The sequence below is a fragment of the Eimeria acervulina genome, genomic scaffold (genome assembly GCF_000499425.1).
Source record: "Eimeria acervulina Houghton genomic scaffold, Eah_scaff18, whole genome shotgun sequence".
NCBI classification, from domain to species: domain Eukaryota; phylum Apicomplexa; class Conoidasida; order Eucoccidiorida; family Eimeriidae; genus Eimeria; species Eimeria acervulina.
The window spans coordinates 69,883-88,370 of NW_013548921.1; the positions used below are offsets into that span (position 1 = coordinate 69,883).

Sequence of the window (18,488 nt, forward strand, 5' to 3'; positions counted from 1 at the left end):
AGCACAGGCACATCCCGCAGGTGGTGTAGGCCGGTTGAACCGGCGAACCCCAAGCATGCAGGGCCTTCAAAAGCGGTATTTCAGCCTAGGCAAAACATTACCAAGCCGTTGATGAGGTGTCCGTAGTGTAGACATGTCGAGTAGGGCAGTCGGCGGCACCCTCCTACCGCGCCACAGGGACTGGCGGGTGATACCTGGAACATATAGAGTCCAGAAAGTTCCGCATATGGATCAACTAAGCGATAATAATGACATGATTAACCTCAATACATTCGAAATAATCGAGATCCACTGTCCTTTTGGGCATAACGGCAGCCATGGACGGCAGGGATGGCCATGGCACTCTCAACTAGTGCGCAAATGCCTGGCCCACGAGGCCAATGAGCTAGCTTGGGTGTGTCTCTTACGCATAGAGACACTTAAGACAACCAGGGTAAAATAATTATACAGGCTTGAAGGGTTGGAATTGGAGACACGATGCATGCAACACTGGTGTAGTCGGCGGCCCACGATGGTGTGGTGTTTGTGGGGGTTATGCCGATCAGGGATCTCTTTAGACTGTAATGCCTCTGAACGGGAAACACATTGTACAGGTGCATCTGCGTATTTATTTTTGTAAAACGCTGCCTTGACAAGAGTTGATGCGCAACAGAAATAGAAATTGCGGAGCCTGTGGACACTAGACCTCGCCTGGTTCCACTTTGGGAGGTGATCACGAAACGTTCCATACACTGTTTCTGCGGGAGCATCCAGCTACGCTATTCACATGAATTGCACCAAAGGCTTGCATCTTGCGTATGGCATTATTTAAAACAGGACGCAGTGTAGGACACGACGTGTCGTTCCACAGTTCTACTAAACTCCTTTTCGTGTCGTTGAATCACCGTTTTTGTTCATGGGTGGTCGTTGAACCTTTTAGAAGGCAAAATTAATAAACTTAGACCACATTTCGCAAATGCCATATGAGCCACCGCGTACTTTGCTATGGAGCTTACGTGGCGTTCTCGTGGCGTAGGAGAAAGGTGAGTCTAGCCAAAGACCTCAATCCGGGGCGACTACTAAAAGGTGCTGGTACCCAAGGAGAAGCGACCTCATCGCTCCTCGACTCAAAAATGATATATATATTTTCCCATTTCCAGGCCGTATAACTTGCTTTTTCAGGGCATTGTGGTAGGAACTGCTAGCAGTGGGAAACTCCGGAACGTGCGTTGCTTGCTGGGGCCGAGGCCCCGTCCTCTCCGCAGAGCTGGTACATTGGTGCTTTTGCGCATATTCTTGCTGTCTCTTGCTCGGCTGTCACTGACAGACACGGACGAGCAATACAACTCCTTGCCATTCCCTGTCCAACGCTCTCCCCACACTCCGGGGAACTTTCCCGTAGTGAGATCACGCTTCCTTCAGATGCCCAACTTACAAATGTCAAAGCTGCAGCTATGCAGTCTAGGTGGAACCAGACTCAGACCCTTTCACAAAGCTACCCCAGGCACGGTATGTTCTTCCTCTGCTACTAGTTGTGAGGGGCTAAGCCGTTATTGGAAAAGTTCCACCCCAGCAATATGCGTGCAGAGATAGCATTCTACAGTCTTCAGAGCTGAAAGAGGACGAACAGTCCGTAGTAATGTACTTCGGTCTGAAGCTTGCCTACTTGCATGAGGGCAAGAACAGGCTACTTCTGTATTTTCCGTAGTTGTTACTAAAGGGTTGGCGTGAGGTTTACCTAAACTGGTTGAGCAAATAGTATTTGGGTTTGGCCTAACTTGAACGTTTACTTCTGCACCATGCCGCGAGCATACAACGTAGCTTCCGTGCAGCCCTCACTCCCGGCCGTTCTTAATACATGGCTTTTAGCGCAAGTTGAACACTTTGGCATGAATGTAAGTCCAGCCTTAACAAGGACCTTACAAGAGATGCCCCAACAAAAGCGTTTCGGCGAAGACTTGTCGTACTTGCCAAAAACTCTCCGCCGGCAGTTTCCAATGGAATGCACGAACCGTTTAACCGTGCCTGCTCACCCTTCTATATGCCTGATGCCCTACGTCCCCTCGTCTTCTTCACGTCCAGTATTTATTTCCTGAAATTTGTGAGGGTATAGCCTTTCAAAGTAGAAACCTAGCAGCTATAGTTCCACACTGACGGTGTTTTAACGGTCGCTTAAGGCTAACAAGGTCCCAAGTTGAGTACAAACGCAAGCTGACAACTTGAAGCTTCGCGCGCACTACAGCCAAAAGACGGGCAATGGAAGATGCCAAATATCCGTGCAAAAATTTGAGACTCCTTTCTCCCCTAATGCCACTAATCTTGCCCCCTAACTCCATAAATTCTGTCTATGGATCAGGCAAAGTCTGAAGAAGCAGAAGTGCATACTGAAGAGCTGAAAAGACATACTTCCTTTCATGCTTCATCAGACGAGGACTCGGAAGGTAAGAGAGAACCCTCATCAAACCTAACAGGAGATCTGCGTTTCCGAGCTCCACTTTGAGGATTCTTCTCTTTAAGGCAACTTCGACCTCCCTGTGTGTCCAGGGGAGGAGGTTCGTGGATTGACTCAGGCTCCCGGGCTAATCGCCAGCGGGCGGTGGACTTGTCTTCAGGTGCGTCGCTCTCCCCATTCTCTGCCTGCCTTTCTTGATCCCTGATCTTCGAATAATTAAGTAGTGCAAGCGAATTTTTGCGCGTGCGCTTTTTCGCACAGGCCTCGGCAGCATCGCGGGTAACAAGCGCAGGAGTCAAAGGGGCCCCTTCTGCAGACTTCGTCTCATTCTCGCTCGGCGGTCCCTCGTCCTGCCGTTTGTAAGTAGAGGCCGCCTTTGCTGCCTGAGCCAAATGCACATGCTACAAACCAACGTCGTACAGGCTGCACGGGAAAGCACTGCATTTGCATGCGTCGCATATCATCAATGCCGGAATGAATGCATTTCGCGAACAGTACACTAACCTGAACCGTGATCCTGCGGAATCCACCAACTGAAAAGTACCAGTACTGACCAGCGCCGGCATCGTCCACAGCCCCATGCATTTCAACTCAAGACAGTGAATCGAGCAAAACAAGAAAAAAGCTGAACAGATGGGCCGGCTTTTTTAGATGCCAACCGCGTATATTCTAATGCAAGAAAGCCCTTGCGTACCATTTTTTCCTGAAGTGGAAAAAGAAGAGTTTCGAATGACTCCTTGTCTAGACAGAACAAAACTAGTTCCGTTCCCGCGACAACCGAAGCCGTGCGTCTTGTGTTCCTTATCAGTGCCATTTCACCAAAGTACTCTCCTTCCCCCTGTCTCGCCAGCTCAAGGAATCCTCCATCGTCTTGAGGCTTCTGTGTGATTGCTTCACCTTTATAGATAAAGCATAACATATCGCCATGAAAGCCCATCTTGAAGACAGTCTGGCCCTCTGCGAACCTCTCCACCTTACATGCCTTTGCTGCCGCTGCTATGTTTTCCTCCGGCAAGTCCCTAACGAGGCGAACCGTGTGGAGGAAAGACTGGGCGACAGGAACGAACGCCTTGCGCTTTGCTAGCATATCCTTCACTGAATCATTAAACACTTCTCTGTCTAGTACCCATAGCGCACATTCGCTGGTGCTCGGTCGAGAGGTCAATGCGCACTTAAGCTTTTCCCCAGAAACTAGCTCCTCCAGGCCAAAAAATTCTCCGGCTGTCAGCGACCGCAAAACTGAAACACCAAAGAAGCCCTGCATGAAATTGAAACGCACAGTAACGGAATGCTACCCCTTCGCCGCAAGCCACTAGAAAAGATCAGTCCAAAGCACAACGGTCCCAGGCCACCCTTCTGCAAAAGGTTTGAATAGATGCTGCAGTACAGTCAAATGGGTGTAAAACTACTTGCAAAGTGCGTATATAAGCCGTAGAGCTTTGGAAGAAACCCAGATAAGCAGATGACCGGATACCAATGGATGTGATATCCTAGTGTAGGGACTTGCAGCTTGGGAAACTTCAAATTCTCCTGAGCTGCACCACATGAGAGCAGGTTCTGCTCCTTCCTCTACTATACAAGTTGATGCGGGGAAAACGTCTCGTCGCATGAGAGATGCGACATATCTTTGTTGCTGTGGGTTGAGAAATTGCAATGTAGGCTCCTGCTTTATGGACTCAAGAAGGAGAGACGTTTCACTCGAGAATGCTCGGTGGTCATCACGCTGGACAACTGCAGGGTCTTCATAGGGAAGAGTTTGCTCTACGACGTCCATCTTTCCATCCCCCCCAGCCTTAGTTCTTTCAGCCCCAGCTTCCCCCCCAAAGAAAGCCCATATGCGGTTGCCCCAAGAACGGGCAGATGCTTCCTTCGCTGCCGCTTCGTCCGTTGATAGCTCACCTGCAGATCAAACACAGCACAACACAGCTTCGTCTTGGGAGTACCAAAGATAGCTATCAAGAATCGCCGATAGGCTTTCGGCCTTCAGAATCGTACAAGAAAAAAGTATCTGGATTCTTCTGTTCCTTTTCGCAGTGAATAACACAGCATTAGGCCACCCCAACTCGAAAAGCTCCTGTCGCTACAGTTCACAACGAAACCCTAAAGAGACGAATTCTGTAGAATGCCTGCTGTCTGCCCACTATTGCTCTCCACTACACCCGTCATCTTCCGCGTTGCTCTCAAGAAGCAACACCAATCCCAGTTCGCCCCAGCACAGTTCAACTATTTGGGCAACTTTGTAATTCGGTTCCTAATTCAGAAAAAAACCGCCACGCCAACACAGCTGTGAGATCTGGCAAAGCCACAGATAGTCCTCACCTGACATGAGGCCGATGAGCGTAGATAAGGTAATGCGACCATCCGCAGACCGGACCCTGAGATTGATCAGACGCACGACCACAGCATCCAGTTCAGCTTGATCTGCAGTGCGGTGTTAGGCTAATAGTGGTTGGGTACACTTCGAGAGGCGTCATCAGCCAGCGTGTGAACGATAATAATTCATATAGCTGAAGTAACCTATGGCACAAGCCCCTGTATAACTTTTAGCTCACCCTTTGACGTATTCATCCCAGATCTTCTCGGCCTTGTCGTTGTCAACTCCAACTTCAGCACACAAGCTGCAAGCGCATGGTTCCACATGTTTAGCAAATGGCTCCAATGAAGTGGCCACATCTTTCTTCCTACACCTGCACTAATGCAAGAAGTAAATTATTTTATAGTGGAGTCCAGAGCATATATCTAGAAGCTCAGCACAGTTCCATTCAGCAACTAAAATATATTTTGTATACGCCTCTATTACAAATATAGAATAATGATGATATATGAATATATTAAATATTATTTGTTTTGTTCATTTTGTATATACCAAGAGGCATTTCAGAAAACAGCATATACCAAATATTTCAGAAAAAGAATAATTGTGCCACTGGAATAACCGGTAAATATTCCTTTACACAGATGATTTTGGTCTGTCACTTATAATATCAAATGCCTGCAATACACATACTTTAGTTTGCGTATACATCTTACTTAGTATTATGGATTTACCACAAGTCATCTACACTGTACTTTATACACATGAATAAATTGACAGATTATATTTATTACTTATAAATGTGGTATAATGCTTAAGTATAAATTTGTAGTACATACTATTGGTATTCGTAGTGCATATTACTTATATCATTGCAAACATATATAATTGAATGCATGTAAGCCTAGCTCATAAGCCTACAGCTCTTTTTTGTCTATTCCCCGCGCGCTAGCTTCAAAGACCCATACTAACCTCGTGAAATTTTCTTTGGTACACAGATCCGTGGCTTCGAGGCCAACAACTTTCACGAAGGCAGACAACGCAGAGCCATAAATCTCGACGGCTCGTAAGTGGATTTCTGCCCCAGTGGGCTCCACGCCTCTAGCGTTACGATACAGGTTGCCCACGACCAGTCGGCCCTTTATTGGGCGGCACAGCTCGTCAAAGAGGGCGTCAAGTTCCTGTTTCTGGAACCCCCGAATACTGCTCTTCTTTGTGAAAGCATAGAACTCCTGTTCACCAAACACCCCAAGAAGCTTGATCAGTAGGTGTGCATGCATGCTCACAAGCGCCCTAAGTGCGAATAACCGACAGTGGTTATGAGAAACGCTGGCTTTGCATGGAATATGCACCAAAGATAGGTCGTGCAGGCGACCAGGATCCACGACAGTGGTTGCGAGCAACGCTGGCGTTTCAGGGAATAGACACCAAAGGTAGGTCGTGCAGGCGAATAGGGAGCTGGAGCGCATGAGGAAAATATGGGTGTGCTATTTACATCCGCATCTACAATGTCGCTTTTGTTGACGTCCATTTCTGCAAATGCGTGGGCAAGCGATCCGTATTTGTTCTTGAATGTGCCCACAACGAGTTCCCTCAAGCGATTCAGGTCCCCTGGAGAAATGGGCGCAACTGTCCGGGAGCTTTTGCTGTTTGCTGTTCCATGCTTCTCCTTATGAGTGTCCTTGCTCCCCGATCTCTTTTTCTTCTTCTTCTTTTCGTTCTCTTCGTGTACTGAAGCACCAGCAGCAGCACGTGCACCTTCGCTGACGCCCTCCACCGATTTTTTCTCCCCCGTTTCCTTGTGTGGTTTGGTCTCAGCATCTTCAGACGCCGTTCTGGGGATTTCTGAACTGGCTTGCTCCTCTATCTCTTCTGTTTCGCCACTAGGATCTGGAAGTGCATGAAGGTGGTGAGATGACCCTTGTGTTTTCGAATCCCTGAGCCATGCCGGCATTTCAGCCTCGGAAGCAGAGTACGCGCTCTCCGCTTGCTGGAGAAAAGCATCTGCCAGGTGGCCCAAGTACTTGTCAAATTCAGCGCGGCCCAGACACAGCAGCTGAGGGTCAGCAGTGCACAGCGGTGTTACAGACCTCTAGAATTAAACTTCAGCATTACACTTGCTAGGGTGAGTGCACTTGAGACAGCAAGCACTTTACTCCTGAGGTCTCACCTTGACCTTCGTTTTGGCTACACAGCTTGCTGTCCGAGGCTGGTTGTTCAGAAATCCGATTTCCCCTAGATACTCGCCTGCCTTCACTACCGCAACTTCTTTCCGAGGTTTACCGGGTCCGGGAGACTTTTGGATGGAAACCATCCCCTCAAGTACAATGCAAAACTTGTCTGCTGGGTCGCCCTCATGCATAATCACTTCACGCTCTCGTATCTCCACGACCTGTTAGCTCCACAGCAGACATAAACAAACTTTTGGCTTTAGGCACGTGTTCGCCCAGGGCCCTTCACTGCAAAAGAAACTAGGCCGCGTTGTAAATGAACACAAGTGGCACATTATGCACAAAATGACTTGTGGAAGGGCTTTTGCAGATATCTCCCACTCATATATCGCTAGCCCTCAACCCGTAAATGTGTTGTGGACCTTGAGGCTCGCGGACCTGGAAAGCAGATGCTAGCTCACGCAGTTGCTCGAGACTTAGCAGCTTGATGACATGGACACCGGAAAGAAGATGCACCACTTGGGGAAGTTCTTCATCACTCTGCATGCACCAACTGCATGTCCATCGAAAGCAGCCGTCGGCGAGGTGGTAGTGAGGCTGTTACCGCACGGAATGACAACATGAAAACAGTTCCGCTTGCTGAGAAACGTTCCATATCTTCTCTGGAACTCACCAGCTGACTATGCTTGTCCTCCCCCGTCATAGACTTGACAGTTTTCTGACTATACATTAATTTGGCATGCTCCAGAAAAGCGTCATGCAGGTCACCTAACAACTCTTCAAAGTCTCCAGCTTGCAGGGCATAAACCTGAGATTTCATGCGCAGCCAGAACATGCACAAAAAATGTACATGCTTGCAAAAAAGTGAGAATGCAGCATGAATAATTTTGCTGTCTCTGGACCATCAGCTTACAGCCACCGTTTACCGTATTTTTAATAGGGTAAACGGAAGCTGTAAGGAGGCCAATGGAAAGCTTGTACACCCCAAAGGAACCCCGCTACACAGAGGCCAGTACAAGCAAGCAGCGCATAGTGAATCGCATGCTCATACGCATGCTTCTGCGCATTTTGAGTTTTCTTCCTTACGTAGACAGGCGTGAGGGCAATGATGGATGCTACTCTTGGTTCGTGCTTAATTATGGACATTTCCCCAAAAAACGACCCCGATGTCATCTCCCCAATCTTCTGCATCTTGCCTGAGACAAAATACAACGGGAAGCAACCTACAACAGGCTAGAACATAGCCTCGGCCAACTGGCCAAAGGTCTCAAAGCTGCACTTAGACTGCATTGCAAGGGTTCTAAGAGGGTGGCCTCTGACCGCATCCTAGGTAGATCTCGATAGAGACTGTTCCTGATTCGATAGCATAAAACTTATCGGGGGCTTCGCCCTGTAATACAATTGCTTGGTTTGGGAAATATATTTCTAGGACCATACGCTGAGCAGGCCATAGGGACGCAGCACTAGCCGTCGCTAGCTCATTCATAAGTCTCACGGTTCTAGCACCATGAATCGGTTTCTATCCTTTGGCCTACCCTTTGCTGGTTGTGCGTAATCATCCAGCGCAGTCCATCTTGCAACAAGCCCCGCCGTTTCCGGGCTGCAGGTGCACTAGAGAAACCATGAAATGGTGCCAATAGACTCATTGGGCTCTACAGAGTAATAAGCACTGAAAAAAATCGAAAGTCGCTCCCCTATCAGAGCCAGACTACTTGCTTCCTCACCTTGCACAGTTCTTGCCGGCGCTCTTTCGGCAGATCCTTCAACACAGGAAGTGCTTCTAAAAGCAAGCTGCATTCTTCCCTCATCTGCTCAGCCGCGCATAGCAAAAACCGTTTACTTTCACATCACAAATAAGGATGCAACTGCTATTCACCCCGCTTTTACAGGGTTTGGCGAATGGTGTGGTGCCTGAACGGCCCTCAACTACCCACTGTGGCTGGAGCTTTCACAATGGAGTTCGCGCAACAATATGCACACTAGAAACTCCTCAAATTAGTAGCACACCCTTTCCGTGTCTTCCTGTAGCAGTCTCTCGATGAGTTCTTGGTCAACAAGTGTCTTTTCTTGTTCAGGAATAGCCAGTGTCGTGGATGTCTCCTGGTTGCTCTCAGTTTCCTTAGGGACAGCAGCCTTATTGCCTTCTTCAACTTCTTCCGTGGTCCCTGAACAGTTCCAAGTACCTCCGTCTCCACTTTCTTCCCCTTCTTTTGCTTGACTGTGCAGGCTCACGATACTGTTGTCCACTGTGGAACTACGACCACTTCGCCTCCGGAACTCCATTTCCAGCTTGCGTAGTACACTGTAAAATATGCCGCTCTCAATCGACAAGACCTGAAGCATCGGCAATGAACAGAAGCTCGCTTTGCATGGGTGGCTCACATCCTGAAATCGGAACAGGCCTGAGAGTGCCACTGAGTTCATCTCTGGACTGAACTCAGTGGCACTATCGCCTGGCGCTAGCAGTGCCCGCTTGATGCCTGGACTCACGGTGCAGTCGGTTTGGGCCTTGACTGATGCAGTGTGAAACCGCCCCTTGACTGTTGTAATGTCACCAAAAAAATCAAGAGGTCTGTAAATTCGGAGCTCTAGCTCCTCATCTGAATCTGCGAACCCCACTGCGACTGCCTCTCCATCTTTTACCATCAGTACGCGGTCTGCTGGGTCTCCCTGCAAAGACGGAAACGCCGCATCTCTGTAGTCTATACGTTTGCGGTCTTTCAGTGCAGGTAATGATTTAGCTGTGATTGACACTTGCACGGCTGCGTTTTAACTCTAGAAAGCAGTTCAGTTACGCAGTAAAGGCGCGTCCAAGCAAAAAGGCTGCTCGGGCAGACATATGCGGCAGTCGATATCAGGCAAGGGCACTCACTTTCTCAATAATTTTCTCGCCTGCATGAAATGTTTGCTTCCTGAAGGTCTGACAGATTCCCAAAACACATCGAGTGCGTGCTCAATACCTTGCCCGCAGAGGAGGACCAGGACGTTCAGTGCAGCTACAGGATGCGTAGCACGAAGCGTAAACATACCGGACCTCCTTACCACAGCAAGGCATCTCATCAACTCTGGATTGAGCTTATTAACCACTGGTACTTTCCGGAGCAATTTTTGGTACTCCTCCACTTCTCGCTGTCTCTGAATAGCCAGTGGCTACATTCAAACAAAAAAAATAGCGCCGAATGGCTGATAAGTTATAAGTTGAGATATAGCAACGGAATTGGCACGAGTCACAAAACAAGCAGCCTCAGGAAAAAAGCACCCTTCAGCAACAGCATTGCTGCTTATTGAAGATTCTCACCTCGTATGACCTCTCGAAGACACCTCTTTCAAGCGAATACAAGAAAACATCTTCGCCTTCACCCGCCTTGGCACAGGCTACGTTGGGCGTTCCCTCAATTATGTTATCAGAGAACAGCAAGCAAGGCGCGCTCATGTTCTCGACAAGGCTGTATTGAATAAATCCCTATCCACAGGCACTGAAAATGAATCACCGAAATTCATGAGAGTGTGCCTGAGAGTAAGCAGTACTAGGGAACGCCAACCACTTTATCTAGATCTAGCCTGGCTTGGTCTTGATCTCCATCTGAATGGCTACAGTTGCATTGTGAATTTCCGTACCGGCTCTAATATGTCAACAGTCCCCTTTAGAATGACGTACAGTGGACACTTGGGATCCGCTTCTGCTTGAATAAGCCCCCCTCCTTCCACAGTACGTGTCTTCATGTCTCCTATCATGGCCTTTCGGTCTTCCGGGTACATACAATCCCACGGGGGAAAATCGGCCAAAACCGCATCAACCTGTGCCTCATTGTCTGTAAACCCAAGTTCCTGGTGGGTAGCTGTGTCTGCAAACATCGCAAGGGCGGAGCGGCAGGGTTATACAGGTAAAGCACCGAATTGGCCCATTTGTGTGCCCAGGGGAGAAATTCGTGGAAAACCGGCGCTTTTGCTGCTTGCTCCTGCACACACTGCTACGTTAGTTAACATTTCCAGTCACCCAAAGCCTTGGCAACGATAGCCAGCTCCAGCAGGACTCTACGGGCGAAGCACCCTGGGGAAGGCCTAGGTGGGCAAGTTCTAGGGAAGACGTATCGCTCTGAAAATTAAACTCCAAACGTAGCGCATCTATCTCAGGGGACCATACAAGTGAGCTTTTTGAAGGATGAGCGTTTGCAAATCTTTGCTTCAGGTTTTGGAGTCTTCGGCGCCCCCGAGAAGACATTCAGTACGTTATTCAGAACGTTAGTTGCATCCCGCTCCACTCTTTCAACCTCTTCCGGATCCACATTGTCTGGGAACACGACAGCGTAGTAAGATGATATGCATAGAAACTCATGGGATAAAAAGCGTTGCCCCCCCAAAACCACTATACACGGGAAAAACGTTTCTGAATGAATGCTTGCGATGATACCATTCCTGGGAACTAAGAGCTCACCTTCCAGCAGAAGCAAGACGTTTTCTCGTTGAAGGCTGCCCCGTTTCGACCTGCATAAATAATTATAAATTTAAATACATCTGTATTATTTAATCAATATTTCATAGAAAATCATAAAGTAGCAGAGCAACATGAGAGCACCAGATGAACACAAGCGACTGCAAATGCTCCATCAAACCTGTGCCCGTCCTATTCAGGAAGGTAATTCCCCTCAAACATGAAAAAGCGAGTGTCACGGACCTGTCCATTTCGGCCCAAAGAGTATTCGCGCATGCTGGCGAGATTCCTGCTTGGCCAGCAATAGTGAGGAACTGATCCTGCGTCACGCGCCCCTCTGAATGTATGTCCGCGTCATTGAACGGCTGCTCCACGTCCCCAAATATCTATGGCATTCCCTAAGCGCACTAACCCGCAGTGGCTACGACGTGGACAGCCTACCAAAATCAGCAAAATGATTTGACTAACGTACAATGTCGCCGATAAGCACCTCGGTGGGCATGAGAGGGAGGCATAAAGGTCTTACAAATGGCTGCCGTTGCATTTACAATAGAAGAGAGAGGCAACTTGAAAATAACGAGCGGGGAACACCACCCAAGCATAGATGACAAATTCAAACGAGCTGTCTTGCGAATGCGTGGCCAGTGCATCACTTAGGCCAAAGTTGGACCTGCCTCTTCTAGTCTTCGATGGAGCTCAGTCAAGGTGCACGTCTCTCCTTCAAGATTTTTGTAGAAATTGCTGAGCAGCAACATGCCCTCGCAAGGGTCACAAAGTTTGTTGTAGAGGTCGTGCGTAGCACTGAACGGCAGATTCATGCCCAAGTCGTCAACGAAGTTGGCGAACTCCTGAGAGGGAACACTGATGTATGGACAGGAACGTTTGGCATATTGTGAACTCAGCAGTTTGCGAACAAGCTTGGCAAAGGTCACTCTTCACTCAACTGTGAAACGCCCACCATAAATAAACTCTAAGACTAAGCTGCGCTGGCTCCAGGTTTCCAAGTGTATTGAATGACGCGGGGGAATGCAGGGCGCGTGATGCATGTAATCAAGGAGTCCCGCCATTCCACTTGTGACATAACCTACGCTAATCTTCACAATCCCCGAGTGATCAACATCCATGTGGTTAAAAGCACTGGCAAGAGATGTGCACTTTCCGAGAACAAGCTTCTTGAACGACGATCTGGGCGAAAGGACTTCCGGTGCTGCCTTTCCGGAGGCATTCGCAGTCCCTGAGGACACGCCCTCCTTGTCAAATGCGGGCGCGTGCACAGCTGGAACAAACAATGCAGTGCTAGAAAGCATTTGGCAAGACTGCTCAGTAGCTTTACAAAATGCAGCGCTCTCCCTCACACTCTACAGCTAGCACTCCGTTTGGTGTAAAGGGCTCAAATGGCTCAAACACAAGCCCCTTACGTATGGAAGGAGCCGAATTTATCGTCTTCGAGCGTTTTTTCCTTGCAAGCCGGCTAAATGTTTGTCCTATTGCCACCTTCTGGGCTGCTGCCTGGAATTTCTCTGGGTTTAATAAGAGCGCACATGCAGGATCCGATGCATCTCCAACCTATCCCTTTGTGTCAAAGTGTGAGCAAACTGCTGGCAATCCCACTGTATACCCTGAGTATACCCTGAGTGCTTTTTTGAATGACGATCCAAGTGCTTACTCAGGCCGGTGACGGGCTCTTTCTTTGGTGTCTTCTCGGCAGGATTATGCAATAAACATGGTGCAGCAGGGCCGCCTGTAAGGGACTGGTTAAGTTTCTCTTCCATCTCCTTCAGCTCTAATTCCTTCTCCCTTACCAACTTCAAGGCTTCGTTTGCCTTCCTTTCGGCGGCTTGAGCAGCAGCGGAAAGAATAGCCCTCTCTTCGGTTGCAGCGGACTTGAGGGCCAATGCCTCACGCGCTGCGTCAGCTTTAATACTCTGCAATTCACATTCCAGTTCCCTGTGCTTCATGCGAAGCTTATGCAGCTCCTCTTCCAGCTCCAAACTTTGTTTCTGTGACCGCTCTCTAATCCTTTCCTCTGCTAGCTGTCTCTGTAGGTCTAGCTCCATCGCCTGCACCTCCATTTCCTTCCGGAGAGATTCACAGCGCTCTCTCTCCTTTGCTAGCTGCTGCTCGTATTGCTTCTGCTGTCTCATCATCAATTCACGCGCCTCTATGCCATCTTTGCGACGCTGTTCTTCAAATTCCTCCTCCTTCCTCCTCATCTTCTTCTTATGCTCAGCTTCCGCTCTACGGAGTGCTAATCGAGCCTGCATAGCTTCCTCAGCTTGCTGCAGTGCAACTTCTCTCTGGTCGATATCTTTGTTGAGCTGCTTCAATTTCTGCCAGCCCTCAGAATTGTCAGCTTCAGGGGAAGACTTTTCCACGGAGTCACTAGCCTTCCGGTGCTCCTCCAAGCAGACGGTAGCATTGCTCGCTATCTTCCGGAGCACTGCAAGGCGCCGGATTATGTCCCGTGTCTGATCTGTGGTCAGCGCATCCCACAATTTTGCACTGGAGCTTCCTGAGCCAATGCTGCTGCCGAAAAATGCATCTTGCATCGGAGGCAACTCCAGTATTCCAAATGCACTGTTAGATTCAGCTGGTTGCGTGGAGGTCCCTGGTCCAAGCTTTGTTGAATGGGTGGCTTCGGAACCAGGTAAAATGTTCTCTTGTTGCTCATGTATCTGGCGTTTTCTGTCTTCCAGTGCTCGTATCACCTTATCTGTCTCTTCGCGGTTGATCAACAACTGCTTGGCTGTGCGCAGTGCGGCTACTCTATAGTCAATGTCAGAAGAAACAGCGCTGCTCCCCGCCAGAACAGCACATGGGTCGTAGTCGCAGTCAAACACCTGAACGTCGTCTTCCCATTCTTCTGTGTTCCCTGTATCGAGCCGTGTCATGTCGCACTAAACGCAACACGCACGCAACCAACGGCAGCTTCGCCACTACAAGCTACCGATAAAAACGTGGAGAGGAGCTACAGTCCCGCACTTCGCTCTAAACTGACAAAGCAACATAACAATAAAAAATTCCAGTCAAAACCTCAGCAGTTCGATTGAGCCCAAAGCCCTCTTAAAATTCTGTTTTCATAGCTGAAGAAGAGGAAATGCCAGTACAGACCTCATTCGTCGGTACTGGGCAAAACACTATGCAGCCACAGGGACTGAAGCTGCTACCGAAAATGGGAAGAAAAAGGGGCCACATGCAAGCGATGGCCCGGCAAGCTGGTGGGACCTTTCCGGCCAGAGGAGTTGCAGTATACTGTAGGCTGGATCAAGGCCACGCAGACAGGATCCGACACCCACGTCCAATAGTACAAAAAGGCTCCCGGCATCCGGGGCCTCAACACTTATCGAGGGGGGGGATGACCAGCTGAGTTGCAGAGTCTAACCCGCAGATCGGCGACTTCCTGTTCTAGCTCCCGCACTCTGATGGAGTAGCTCTCGATCCCTGAAATGGCATCGAAAGCCAAGTTGCAAAAATAGATGCCGATATTTCAACCAGGTGTAACTATCAAATAGCCAGGTAGAACATTTGCCCCAACCGCGAAACTGACAGGCTACTAAAGAAACGCAGTCAAAATACTTGGGAACGAGCAGCAATTCGCGCGTGCAGCGAGATATACTTACTGTGCGCATCGGCAGCTATTCTATCCCTTGCAAGACGTAAAAGCCTCAGACTCTCCTTCTCGCTCCTTGTAAATCCCTGAATCTCCTTGAGCGCAGCCGCCTCCCCTGCCTGGGCAATTGTTCCTCGAAGCATGTCGCATCGAAGCCCAGAAGCCCGGGAAGCAACTGCCAGGTCAGCCAGATGATCTCTGAGCTGCATACAACATAGGCATATCATGATGTAGGGGAACTGCGAAAAGTGCAGTGTGCCGAAGTGTACTCCGGCGCAGCTTTGGGGCAGAGAGAACCAAGTGGGAACCAAGTAGGCTGCCCAGTTGCACCCTAGATGTCCCACCGCAGTCAACCTGGACTGAGTGGGGCGGGGGTGTTACGATTCTGGTCACACCGCGCAGAGATAACTAACAAGTATTCTTACCTCTCGCTGTAAAGCCCTAAGGTTGGCCTGCCAACTGCGGGAGATGTTTCGTTCGGTTGCCAGCCGCCTTTCCAACTCGGCGTTGACATCCTGAAAGACGCAGAGGAGCACAAACTTGCATTTCAAGTCCAAGTCGTGTACTTCTTGGCCGAATAAGAATGTGAAATATGCGAAGGCCTTTATATGCTTTTAAAGACTTGCTTGTGCCGTTGCGAGCTGGACGATTGTGTCTCTCAGATCCATCATTGCATTCCGGCCCTGGCCCGACCCTAGCGCCTCTTCGGCAGCGCCCACTCCTCCAAAACGTGCGGCGAGGAACGGATCAGAGACAATTCTTGCCTGGACCTCTGCTAATCGTTGCCTCATCACGATCGTCCTGAATACGGAAGAACGCACATCCACGACAAATCCATGCAAGATGATTATTTCGGTCCGTCCAACGGCAGATGCTCTCATCCCCTTCGCTCCCATCAGAACCACATCTTTGTTTCAAAGAGCACATCGAAACAACCATTCAGCTGCTGTGCTTTCTGTAATCTCACTTCAGCATCAGACTGTCTCTCTCCTCCTCCAGTACGTTGATATGCGTCTGCCATACTCCCCTCTCATAGTCCCCCATTTGCGAATCAATGCAATCCAGAATCTCCTGCAGCTTCTCCGAGCAAGCGCAGTACCGCTTAACAAAGTTTCCACCAGCTGGTGGCCCCTGCTGATCACTAGAAACATCTTGACAACTTTTCGACAGCGCGTTGGTGGTCGCGTTAAGATCAGGCTCCCTGAAAGCTGGTATTTGAATGTAGGGGCGACCCGCCGATGCAAGTTCCCTTGCATACGCACGTTCTTCATGTTCTCTGAGTGCATTGCCCAGGCTCGCGGCCGTGCCCCGTAGGCTGGCCTGTGCGCGCATAGAAGCCTGCAACTTCAGCCGCAAGGATTTGTTCTCGTCAATCAAGAGGCTGATGCTTTTGGCCAAGTCGGGTCCGTAACGTCGAGCGAGGGCACGGATTTCCGCGGCCTCTGGGTACGCTTGCTGCAACGGCAGCACGCAGACAGTGCAAAAGGGGTTGGATAGGCAGGTGCTGGCTTGCAAAGAAAATGCTCCCAGAGCTATGAACGAGGCAGTATCAGGGCGTAGCGACCGAAAGCTAGGGGCGCGCTATCAAATGAGAATTTGATTCCGCACGCCGTACAGTATAGCCATCGGAAATCACCAGTTAATCCATGCGTTTTCTGGCAACAGCTTCAGCTCGTGCATGGGCGGCTAGTGGCTACTGGCACAGGCCAAGTTTTACGAGGGAATTATCACCTGCTGGTGCAAAATACGTTCCCGAAGATCTGCGTTTTCAGCCTCCAGAATGTCATTTACTCGCCTGCCACAAGGCAAAACGCTTCAAAGGCTGCATGGAGTCACAGATCTCAGGGACCTGCCAGAAGTGCCGGTACACAGCAACTGCAACAGGTCTAAAATAAGCTATGCTTAGGATTTTAAGACGCTGGAGAGGAGGCAGCCCACGAGGCGCAATTGCGGGATGAAATGGTGTTAATGCAGTACCTGACTTTGCTCAATTCGGTGCCAAGCTCGCAGAGTTTCGAGTTGAGAGCGTTCCTTTCTTCCGCTTCCCTTTTCCCAGCCTCCAACTCTAGAAGAATGCTGGATGCCTTCTTGAGCCCCCACTTAGAAGGCTCACCTCCAGCCGCTTTCCTCGCTTCTGGCAAGCGGGCCATGGACGAAGGCGTCGAAACCCCGAGGTTGGTCGTCCGGCCACCGCCTCTAGGACTCGAAGGCGGAGGGGCACCTGCCAAGGATGCTGGTAAGGAACCCTCCGGCTGCATGGTGGAAACCGAAGGGCTCACGTTAGTGGACTCCACTTCCAAGGGACATAACAAAGCATTGCTACAAACGCAGTTCCAGACGGACGGCACGACTTCGCCATTAATCACGACTGTCTGAGAGTCAAAACGTACTCCGGCTTAACCTTCGAAACGTCTCGCCAATACCTATCGAGTCAACGTTGGAAGCAGCATATGGTAGAGACGCCAATTCCTCAGCGCTTCGGGTGTTTGTGAACTTTGGGAATATCCAATCTGTGTGGAGTTTACAGCGGAGACCGCAATCCCTTAAATCAGTCCTCCAGTGATGAGACTTATGCGCATAAAGTATTTTCCGGTTCCCCAGCGTCCTGCTATTTGTTCAGTGAAAGAGATACGGACTGATTAGGTTTAGGACCCAAAACGGGACAACGGTGCAACGCCTTTGACGCTTTTTGAGTGCGAAGCCATGCGGACGGAATCCTAGTAAATCCTGCAGAGTTAAACTTTCCATAGTAAGTTGAAAAAGGGGGGAGCACGAGCGCAAACCTACGAAGGGAGTCCGCAGACGATCAACAAGGCCCGCAGGGAGATGTGCGGCACTTCAAGGAATTCGGAAGAAAACCACGCACTAAAAAATGAATCAAGATACACTATCTGATCAAACGAAGTAAGGATAGGTGACAACTACCTGTTACTTACTAAATTCACAATGAAACCATTACAGAAACGGGCCGCCGCCCTACAGTGGGATGCACTGCGGAGCAGGCCCACACCGACAGCACAAGCCAACTAAAGCCTGACTTCTTTGTTAAAATTTGTGGTTTTTATAAAAGTGAAGTATTGATGCGACAGTCAACCCCCCTGCTTCATGGCAACATTTGCACTACGCAAGCCGGCAACAACCGAATAGACCAGACCACCAATGCTAAGCTGCAGTTAAGGCCACGCACAGCTGGTAATCACACTTGAGTAGTGCTAGAAGTGCAAAATGATGAGATACTTATCGTCTTCCACACACGCCTCAAAGTAGACGTGTAGCCGCGGCGGTTGACATGCACAACTGTTCAGCCTATACTGCGAAGTTCCCGCAGTGGCCGTGAACAGTCAGAGAGCTACAGATCTTCGGTTCCAGCAGCAATTTGCGAGCTATAGGACTCCCAGAGCACTCATGCAGTCTCTCTAATGAACACTACATGCAATAGCTGCCCCGGGCTCTCAAAGTCAGCACCGTCAGTAACGGGGGTCTTCAGCGCGTCTTTGAATTCGACTCAACAGTCCGTGGATTGACTGCCC

At 49.5% G+C, this 18,488-nt stretch overlaps 1 protein-coding gene across 1 annotated transcript; it reads right to left on the bottom strand.

The window, feature by feature from the left end:
- Positions 1-2,391: 2,391 nt before the first annotated feature.
- On the bottom strand, positions 2,392-17,216 carry EAH_00004730 (CAMP-dependent protein kinase regulatory subunit, putative; the record flags this gene model as incomplete). The annotated part of the gene is made up of 29 exons (XM_013393163.1): positions 2,392-2,814; positions 3,126-3,689; positions 3,906-4,330; positions 4,751-4,806; positions 4,984-5,049; positions 5,718-5,977; positions 6,241-6,801; positions 6,916-7,137; positions 7,355-7,456; positions 7,590-7,724; positions 8,003-8,112; positions 8,237-8,354; positions 8,641-8,724; positions 8,924-9,586; positions 9,789-9,836; positions 10,215-10,379; positions 10,535-10,761; positions 11,061-11,207; positions 11,352-11,401; positions 11,592-11,734; positions 12,437-12,624; positions 13,015-14,245; positions 14,731-14,789; positions 14,969-15,161; positions 15,384-15,473; positions 15,678-15,759; positions 15,926-16,413; positions 16,690-16,753; positions 16,936-17,216. The coding sequence occupies 29 exons, from the start codon at positions 17,214-17,216 to the stop codon at positions 2,392-2,394; spliced, it is 7,245 nt and encodes a 2,414-aa protein (XP_013248617.1).
- Positions 17,217-18,488: the final 1,272 nt, after the last annotated feature.